Here is a 10,071-nt window from a genome sequence, read left to right on the forward strand (position 1 = left end):
CATCCCCGTCCACCTGGCTGATAGGGACAGCACAGGACTGCTGCTGAAGGAGGCAGCCAGGCAAGGCAGGAAGATCCTCAGGATGCCCTGGCAGAGGGTAGAAGAGGAGAAATGGAGCAGAACTCTTGTTCTGCATCTCTCCAGCTCCCTCTGGGCCCACAGACACACACACCACCCGAGACTGCTGCTCAGCCAGGCGAGGTTTATTTACAGAGCAGCTGTACAGGGCACAGCAAGCCAGCAGGGACACAGCCCTGCATCCTACAGAGGCTTTCTAAGGATTTTCCAAGCACCCTCCCAAGGAAATCACTCCTTTTCCCTTCAGCAGAACAGTCCCCATCACCACCAGGAGAGAGCCGGGGCTCAGGATTTGTGACTCCCGTAGATGACCCTTAAACTAGGGGCACAGAGGGAACACAACTGTGGCCAGCTGCACAGGCACAGCTCTGCAGACCTGTATTTGAGCCACACCAGCCCCTACATGTCCTGGCCTGTGGCCTCCCACAGGGCAGCAGAGCACAGGGAGTCTGGAGCTGGCACTAGCCTGTGTTCTGAGAAAGCATTGTGCTGTTCTCAGTGTGAGATTCCTCTGCTGCCTTGTTTCTGCTCCCACAAAACGATGGCAGCTCTTTGTGCCAGGTCCAGGAAAGCTCATTGCTCCAAGGAATGTGAGCGGAAGGGCAGACATCACCCCATCCCCACACCACCTAACAGCCATCCAGCGCAGGGCCTGAGCAGGCTCCAGGGCTGCAGCCTTCCTGCTGTTACCTCCAGCGTGGCGCTGAGCCACGCACTGACCAACTACAGGCGCAGCCGCTTGATATCCTCACTGCGGAAGTCGATCCGGAGAGCCAACACCTGTCGCACCTCGGCGGGAGTGAGACGCCAGGTGAGTGGGCCTGAGTTCGGGCCCCAGTAATCCAGGATCTCTGTCACCTGGAAAAAGAAGGGAGCTGTGGGAGACACGTCAGCACAGATCACCCTCACAGGTGAGTTCAAACTCTCTACATGGAATTTGGTTCCACTGATCCCACAGGCAAACACCCATCAGGTATGGGCAACTCTACACTCTATAGGTGTGATGGATGAGGTCCGTAAAGCTGTGTGGAGTCCAGTTGGGCCCCCCACAATCCCCAGATAAAAGTAGAGGAAGTGCAGCTCACCCTTTCCAGGTTGAGGATCGTGGCCATCTGGGAAAGACGGGCAAACTTGTCTCGGATAGTCCAGGTGGTGACTGTGGTGAGATAGGCTATGAGAGACCTCAGCTCCTTGTCAAACTGCAGACCACCGAGCTGTGGGCACCAAGGGAGCTCTGTTAACTCTCCAGACAGGTCCAGGGGTTGTGCCAAAGACAATTAAAAGTCAAAGTGGGCCAGGGGAGGTCACTGAGCAGGAGGGTTCCAGTAGACCATTTGCTGCAGCTTTAAGTAGCTTATGCTTAGGCCCACCACAAAAACCAGCCTCCTTGTCGGTTCCAGCTCTTCTCAGCCTCGTCACAAAACACACTTTCTCCCTGTGGGTGCTAATGCAAGGTGTCCCAGTGCTGGCCACTGGTGGTTGCAGAGCTTTTGAAGATAATGTTTGCCTCTGCCCTGCTTCATCCCTTTACTGAGGGCTTGCAGTCAAGCCAGACTACAGGGTAGAGGAATATTTTGCTTACCCTACTGAAGGTGGATTTGAGCAGCACTTTCTCCAGTTCAATGGCTATGAGACTGGTCATAAGACCAGTGAGGGTATCGTAAATCACTGGAGACAGTCCAGCCTGGAAGCAGAAACCTGTGTCATTCTTGTCAGGAAAAACTCAGGTACTCAAAACCCAAGCCTAGGAGAGCTTTCAAGTAAAGGCCCACATGATCCAGGTATGTGGGGCCTGCAAGCAGGCTTTGGGAATTGCAGGAGAAAGAGGTGACTGGATCCCTAAGAGTCCTGCAAGGCACTGGAGGACATCTCTGCCTGCCATTCCCCTGAGCAGGGGAAGAGCTGGAGAATGCCACGTGGAGGTCTGGCCAAAATCTGGCAGGCTGCCACCTCTCTCCCTCTGTTCTCTCACCTTGAACTCTGTCATCTGCTGTTCCAGATTGACAATGAACTGCTGGACCCAGGGATCGTTGGCCTCATAGTCGCTGAACTCCTCCTGGTATTGAAATGCAGAAATGGCTGTTTATGTGGCCTGAAGGGAACTGCAGCCAACAGCCCAGAAGACAGGAAGGGAGGTCCCTCCTGGAGCAGCACTGCACCCCTTCCATTTTCGCAAGCTCCTTTCGAGCCAAATGTCACTTTCCAGGCTCAGCTGCAGAGCAAGTTCTGGATATTTTACTGTTGCTCTGTGCCAAGGAAACAGCAGATAACCAAGGGGAATGAAACAATGGTTGCTCTGACTGTGCAGCTGAGCAGAGGATGGAGAAGAAGCAGAGAACACTGAGCCTTACCTCCTCAATGTTGTGGGAGACAGAGAGGAATAGGTTGATCCAGGGCTTCACCTGGGGTTTGATGGCTGTGCTGTTCAGCTCACTGAGACCTTCCTGAGGGGGACAGCAAGAAGAGAGGACAGTGAGGCACAAAACCTTTACAGCCAGGCTGTCTTGATTCTACCTCCCATCCTCACTGCAAGCTGGGGAAACTGACCCAGACTTGCACAGGAATCTGAACCCAGAAGTCCCAGATCCCACACTCTTCCTGTGCTGTAGGGCTCTGAGGACACCATGACAACAAGAAGAGGAAGGGTGTTGGCCCAGAAGCTGCTGTTGTGCTGACTTGCAGCCTGGTCTGAAGGGCTTGTGCTTCCCCCAGCTCATACCACACAGCTACAGAAGTTTCCTGGCAGGAGCGAGGCACACAGGGCAGAAAACGACACAGAGTCCAGCTTTTCCACTCAGCACCAGCCAGGACACTGTGATTGGACTCAACTGATACCTCCCACCTCCAGTGCAGCTTAGCTCAGCAGGAGAAGCTAAAAGGAGGATAAAAGCTGTAACCACAGTTAGTTCCCTGAATTAATCATAACCCCAGCACACACCATCTCCCCTGAGCAGCAGGCTGTTCTGTCTGCTGTGATGCTAGAGAGCTCTCAAAGCCCTCTCCTGCCAGCCACCTCCCTTTGGCTCAGCAAGGTGTCACGAAAGCTCACCCAGCATGAAACTGCAGGTACTGATAATGCCTGGTGTTTGATGGAAGTTTTTAACTAAAATTGGCATTTCTGAGCAGGCCCTGCTGGCAATTGCCCTTTACCAAGGCAAATCCAATGTGTGTGTGACGCAGTCCTTTTTAACACTGCAGTAGAGCAAGACTTGAGAGTTTTACTCCCTACTGATCAGCACTTTGGTTTTGATACTGACCATAAGCCCCAAGAGGATTCACTGGCAATGCTGGTCTGAAGGCATCTGGGTGCTCTGAACTGCAAAGCCAAACAAAAACTAGCCTGACCTGTCTGTGAAGTACAAAGGCAAATCTGGCTCAAAATACTCTCTTTTGGTTAGTTTCTTTCCACAGGTCTTCCTGCTTCTCTCCCAGCCAGAGGCCACTGTGAAATTTTATGACAAGAGGCCACAGCATGCCATAGGAGACTGAATTTAGCCAGAACCTTCTGCTCCATGCCAGGGAGTATTTCCATTTGGGAAAGGAGAAAAAAAACAAGAAAAAAGCAGCTCTTCTCTACCAACAGCTTGTCTTCAGTGTTACCTAGTGAGGCTCTGGACAACTTGACAACATGCTGTGCCATCAGGGAGAATGGAGGAGATGAGAATTCTATTGATGTTTTTTTTCTGCTGAAAATGCTGAACCAACTACAACTCTGCTGAGTGAAGACAAATGGAGCAACATTCCTTCTGGCTCTGCAGCTGCTTCCAGTGCTTTTTATGCAGCCACCAGCTGGTGTGGTTGTGCAAATGGGCTGGGCCTGTTTCCATGCCTCAAAGAAGATTGATTTACTCCCTCCAGCACCTCTACCCAGCACTCCTGGAGTCAGATGTGGTCCAGGCCCTGGGCTGGACCAACTCCTGCCTGAGTTCTCCATAAAGACACTGGCAGCCAGTGTTGGAGGCCTGCAGCAACTCCTTGAGACACTCACCTGCAGCAGGTCACGGAACTTGTTGGAGACAGCAGCCATGTCCGAGAGGCAGCTCTCAATCTTACCCTGTGCTTGCTCACCCCCAAAGCCTTGGCTAAGCAATTTGCTGCAGTCACTCTGCAGGGAAGAGATCCACAAGCAAGTTGCAAATTAATAACCTGGGCAGTTTCTATCCCTTCATATTGCTGAGCTCTGGCTGCCCACTAGCTTGTGGGCTAGGACAGGTGCCAAACTTGCCCCTGCGAAGGCAGAGGCTCCTGGCTCCAGCTGGGAGAGAGAGGACAGCAAGAAAGGAGCCAGAGGATATCTAGCCCAGCTCCAGAGAACCACAGCCTCTCCATGATGCACATTATTCCTGCACCAGGTTGGTCAGGCTGCAGGAACTGGTATTTCCAGCTGCGTCTACCAGCCAGATTGCTCTGCCAGCTCAAAATTGCTTTCCTAATGCTGGAGGGCAAAGACCTCAGGAATTTGGGTATACTGAACTCCAGATGGTTTACTTGACCCCCCACCAAGGGAGGATATTACAAATTTGATTGAAGAAAAAACAGTAAAGAATACAGACTGTACCTCCAAAGTCTTCTTTAGGGTCATGATGTTTTCGCTGCAGACTTCCACATTGTTTAAGGTCACCTGGAGAAAAACAAAACAAATCCAAGTAGAATTTATTGGAATTTTTCAGAACATCAGCTTCAAGTCCATATGTTTACTCCATGCCCTGCTAACAGTACAGGCTGAAATGCAAGTATTTAAGGGACACAGTTGCTACTGTGAGATCAAAGCATTGCAGGTTCACTGAGCTGCATGGAACTGATCTACAGTAACTGACCATGAGTGCTGAAGCTGCAGCTAGTACAGAGCTCATGACAGATTGCTCCTTTTCCTCATCATTCTGTCCACAATGTTACAGTGATGCTACTTGTGACTGGTGGAAGATATTATGTATCCCCGACTTTGCTTAAGTGTCATGAAGAACAGAGCAGGAGTGGCTGAAGACAGGGGATTATACACTGTGTCCAGAGCAGCAGGGGAGGCAGGAAGGCACAGATAACTAGGCAGGATGAATCAGCACCCCTCCTACCAGATGAGTATCTGCTCTACACTGAACAGACTGTTCTCTACCTGCTGAAGCTGAACTAAATGTCAGTATAAGGCTGGGGTTTGTGCAGACAGGGAATTGAGACAAGGTGACAGGTGAATGAGGAAATTCCACATGAGAACTGACATTTTAAGCCCTTTGCTTCAAGAAATGCAAAAACCTGTAATGAAGAAATCAATGAAATGTAAGAGTTTGGTCCCTCCTGCTCCCTTTGTTGCCTTCTCTCATTGCACAGCTAAAGTTCCAAGCAAGCTCTTCAGTGCTGGCTGTTTACACAACTTACAGAGAGGGAGACGAGTCATTGTGAGCCAGCCCCTCTCCAGTGTTCTCAGCCTCTGCCCACAGGTCAGCTAAAGTCTGTTTCCACAACTCAAGGTCTATACAGCATCCCACCATGGGGAATGATGTGTTATACTGCAGAAGACAGGAGTGACAGCCCTTCAGGTGCTCTCTGACGGGTCTGTAATGCTCACTGTGCACTATGCTCAAGCATGCAGAGAGCTGCAGTACTGCTGTTAGAAAGCAACAGGAGGATCTTGCAGGCCAAGCAGAACAGAGAACCCTGCTCTAATGGAAACTGTCCAATCTGGTAAGTGAAAGTGAAGGAACCCTGAGCTTGGCCCAGGAAACTCTTTTTATCTGGAGGAAGATGTGGAAGAGATGCTCCCTCACCACCTTTGTGCAGAGCCTGTGAAGAACAGGACTGATGGACACACAGAGCACAAACTCTTCCCCAGCCCAGGGGAATCACCAGTGCAGCAGCCCCAGAGGCACACATGGGATCAAAATGGCACAGGCCTGGGGTGGAAGCCCTACAAACATGAGGTGAGGTAGAAGCATCTACCAGACATCCAAAGTCAGGCCACCCACCACACCTCAACAGCTTTTCAGGTTCTCTGAACAAGCACGCCAATCCTGTTCTCAAGAAAGACCCATTGTCTTTCTCCCCAGCCCAACTCATTCTACACCAGAACAGCCACCAAACCCACCAGAAAGGACTGCTTGGCCTCATCAGTGCTTTCAATGCCTTTGGTATCAAACTTGCCCTGCTGCAGGCTGCTGTGCATGATGTTCACGGCACTGGTCACTCCTCTCTGGAAGTCCTGGAAGGTAGTGGCTGGAAAGCCCTGCTTCAGCTTGTTGTACAGAACTTCCCTATGGGCAAGCAGAACATATCAGGGCTTAGAGCAAATCACTGCAAGAGACAACAGAACTATGCTCCATGACAGAAGACAGTGTTCTGTCTGAGCTGTGACCTGAACAAGGTACGTGCGACTTCACAGGGACAAAAGAAGGCTGGCAAATACCTCCTGACAGCATCTAAAGGCTGAAAGAAAAATCACTCGGTTTCTGAGATTTCCCAAAAAATCTTGCCTGCAGCTTCCTGCTGTCTTCAGTCACAGTTCTCTACTCCCACACTGGGATGAAAAGCGGGCACAGGACAATTTCTGCAGGCTCATCCCGAGTTCAAGTCACTAAGCAACCCGGAGAACAACGAGGGGTAACCATGTACCATCAAGCAGGGTAGCACCCCAGTGCTACATGGTGACTCAGCCTCATAGGGATTTTGGGCCATGAGCTTTCTTTTTCTGTTTGTCCTGCAGGTGATCACCACTACTGTGAAAAAAGATGCCCAACTCCAGCATCCCACACCACACCTGCCGCTGCTTCCTGTGAGCATCTTCTATGGAGATGACAAACCAGAGGTTCAGAGGCAAAGAACACAAGGAAAACCATCTGACAGCAAACACTGCAGAAGGTGAGGTGGAGGCACATTACCATGCACTTGGTGTATTTGCATTACCTGAAGTCAGACTCCAGCTCGGTGGTGGAGTGGTTGATCATGGCACAGAGACAGTCTATGCTGGAGCTGGACAGAGCACGCCCAATGCACTTCTTCACTATGTAAAACACGTCATCCACCATGCTGGAGGTGAGTTGGCCCTTCTCATAGCTGTCCATGGCAACAGCCTGCAGAGAAAGCTGTCTCAGTGCCCTCAGCTCAGCAAGTGACAGTGCCCTCTCAGAACAGTGCTGTGAGACCAAACTGCCTTCACCCTGAGTGGTACTGTACCCTGTGTGGCCTGGCACCATTCATTCTAGTTTCCAGTAGCCCATAGTTCTGTAAGATCTGTCTCTGGAAGATAGCCAGGGGTATGTCTGGAGTCAAAGTTCAGAAACAACCACTTGCTTTTCAACGCTAAGGGAAACGAAAGACTTTCCTGACAACTGCAGACCTGCCATGTACTCACATTCCTCCCTTGGGATGCTCAGCAGAGGACTGAGCACACACAGACAACCATCTGAGAGGTTCTCAGCAGAGTCTGAGCCCTACCTTGTTGACAGTTTCCCTCATGAAGTATTCCTCCATGGTGATGTAGTAGCCAATGAGCTCTTGCATGGTGCAACTCAGCAAACAGTTGTTGAGGAGTTTGTCCAGGTATTTCTGATGCTCTACAGAATGCAAAAGAGAACCATCAGCAGGGACCCAGTGCCAGAAAGAAGTTCCCCCTAGTCCCCTTGCTGCCTGTCTCATGGGCTCCCAATGGACACATAGCTGCCAAGCCCAACCTGGAACAAATCACAGGCCTCAGCTGTGGAGCTGAAATTGCTGAGCTGAATTTTACAGGTGACAAAAGTGATTTCCAGAGCTCCATGGAGTACCAAAACCCTGAGCCTGTTTTCCCTGTGGCCTCCACCTTTAGGATTTGTGCCTGCAGCAAACAAAAGGCCCTACTTCTCTTTGGGGACCTTGTTTGTTATACTCTACAGTCATTCTTAATGTTGGTTTCTCTGTTAGAACAACCAGTGCTGAAAACAGGTTTGGAGAGGCCAGGCTACACAATCCTCTTCCACAGAGTGCTCCCAAAGCATCTTTGCAGATTCTGTGTCACTCTGCTCTGCTACTAACTCAGATCTATCTCCACTTCTGGCTCCAAGGAGGAGAGAGCCTGCAAGTATTGGTACTCAAGGTGTTACCTTGCTTTACCTCTTCTGAGGCCATGGCATCTCCCACCTCAAAATCGGCTATTATTCGTCTCCTGATGAACCTCAAGTAGAGCTCACTGCGGGCGTTCATCAGAGTGACTTCTGTTAAAATAGGGTCAAGCTCCCTGGAAAGAACATAGCAAGAATCAAGGTAGCAAGACTACAACAGGAGAGGCACTGATTTAATTAAGTTGTGTGTTCTCTCTGTGAGAGAGAGATCAATACTGTCCCTTTCCGTGTGTGCGTGGCAAAGCTCAGCAGAACAACTGGTATGTGCAAAGAATGCACAAAGAATCGAAATACCCTCAAAATATCATCTCCAAGGAGGTACCTCTACAATACTGCCTTCTTCTCACAAACTCTCTACTCCCAGAGTTAGCAATGCTCCCCCATTTTCCTCATAGATGCAAGGACATCCACACTAAAATCACAGTGGTAAGGACTACATGACCCTAAGCAACCTGACAGAACTTCAAAATGATCCCTGCTTTGAGTGGGAGGATGGACTAGAGACCTTCTTCAGTCCTTTCCTCCCTCGGTTTTGCTATAATTCTGTGAGCCCTGTGTGGCTAGTGTTGGAAATGCCTGGTCCCTGTCGTTTCCAGACACGTGCTTTTATGCACAGAGTCATGTGTTTCTCTGAAGATGATGAAGAATCTGTTTAAGCTCAACAGCTCAGGAAATGTGAGACCACAAAAGCACATGACAATGCAGAATGCAGTGTTCAGATCAGAGATGACCATGAGAAAAAACAGACATCACACAAGCAGCTTTGACATCACTGTGTACAAAAGAACTTTACAAATCCTGCTCAAAGCCTCATGACACACACAAGTGGGACAAGGAAGCATTACCTTTATTTCACAGATGAGAAAGCAAAAGCTCAGAAAACCTGGGATGTAGGCAGAAGTACTCAGAGCAAATATTAAGTGGATATGACTGCGGAAATAATTAGTTATGCAGGCTCACAGACAGGTCTTGCTTGAGGAACCAAAGTTGTCTTTCAGGGCATGTTTATAAGTCAGGCAGTGCCGGAAGGGCTGGGTGCACTTTCAAATAGCCTTCCTTAAGGGTTATGTAAATACTTAAGATAAGGAGGGAGATTGAAAGCACTGTGGTTCATTAGCAAGAAACTGATGTCACAAAGCTGCTGCAGCAGCAGTACAGATTAAATATGACCCAAAGATTTATTCCTGATTCCGTCACAAATTATCTGACCAGGGAGCTGCTCCATTTAGTGGATGCTGAGGACTGTACTCTGACCATCAAAGGGTAGTGGGCACAGGCAATTAAAGTCTCAGTTCTTCATGTGCAGTGATATTGCCAGCCCTCCAGCAATGCTTAGGGCCAAGGCTTAAAAGTAATGACTAAGCAGAATAAAGCACTACTACAGAAGCTGCCTTTATAAAAGGGCAGGGAAGGGCACGTACAATTGGATTTTATGAGTTAGTAGCCACAAAGCCTCTGGAAGACTGGGACTTATCTAAATGCTAAGTCGTGTTAATAACAGCTCAAGAGTGAAAGGTTAGAGAGCATAAAGAGTTTTTCTCTGTACCTTGGTTCAATCTTCTCTGCAGAAGAACTTCTCATCATGCTATTCTGGACTTGCTGGAACTGCAATCACGAAAAAAAGGGAGAGTCATCAGAGTCTCTGCTGATGACTTGAAGTTACCAGATGCTTCTTATGCTGTAGCCTAAGGAAGTGGGAGAGTCATCAGAGTCTTTGCTGATGACTTGAAGTTACCAGGTGCTTCTTATGCTGTAGCCTAAGGAAGTGCTTACTCACTGGGGGTAATAGGAATGCTTTGCAGAAAGCACTGCCAGAGAAAAGAACTACATCAGTTCATCTCCTCCTCCAAGGCAGAGCTCAGCCTGCCAGGGATGGGACTCCAACAGAGCCACCAAGGTATGTGACTAT

At 49.5% G+C, this 10,071-nt stretch overlaps 1 protein-coding gene across 1 annotated transcript in view; it reads right to left on the reverse strand.

The window, feature by feature from the left end:
• Window positions 1–339: 339 nt before the first annotated feature.
• COG4 (component of oligomeric golgi complex 4) overlaps window positions 340–10,071 on the reverse strand; it is a 14,556-nt gene continuing 4,824 nt past the window's right edge. The window contains exons 7-18 of the mRNA XM_009079489.1: window positions 9,709–9,767; window positions 8,145–8,278; window positions 7,501–7,619; window positions 6,970–7,136; window positions 6,155–6,320; window positions 4,637–4,699; window positions 4,067–4,183; window positions 2,430–2,522; window positions 2,051–2,134; window positions 1,661–1,762; window positions 1,164–1,292; window positions 340–936 (exon numbers count right to left, since the gene is read on the reverse strand). Coding sequence (XP_009077737.1) covers window positions 802–936; window positions 1,164–1,292; window positions 1,661–1,762; window positions 2,051–2,134; window positions 2,430–2,522; window positions 4,067–4,183; window positions 4,637–4,699; window positions 6,155–6,320; window positions 6,970–7,136; window positions 7,501–7,619; window positions 8,145–8,278; window positions 9,709–9,767 — 1,368 coding nt within the window. The 3' untranslated portion in view covers window positions 340–801. The remainder of the gene's footprint in view (window positions 937–1,163; window positions 1,293–1,660; window positions 1,763–2,050; window positions 2,135–2,429; window positions 2,523–4,066; window positions 4,184–4,636; window positions 4,700–6,154; window positions 6,321–6,969; window positions 7,137–7,500; window positions 7,620–8,144; window positions 8,279–9,708; window positions 9,768–10,071) is intronic.

This window comes from Acanthisitta chloris, unplaced genomic scaffold (assembly GCF_000695815.1).
Source record: "Acanthisitta chloris isolate BGI_N310 unplaced genomic scaffold, ASM69581v1 scaffold36587, whole genome shotgun sequence".
Classification (NCBI taxonomy): domain Eukaryota; kingdom Metazoa; phylum Chordata; class Aves; order Passeriformes; family Acanthisittidae; genus Acanthisitta; species Acanthisitta chloris.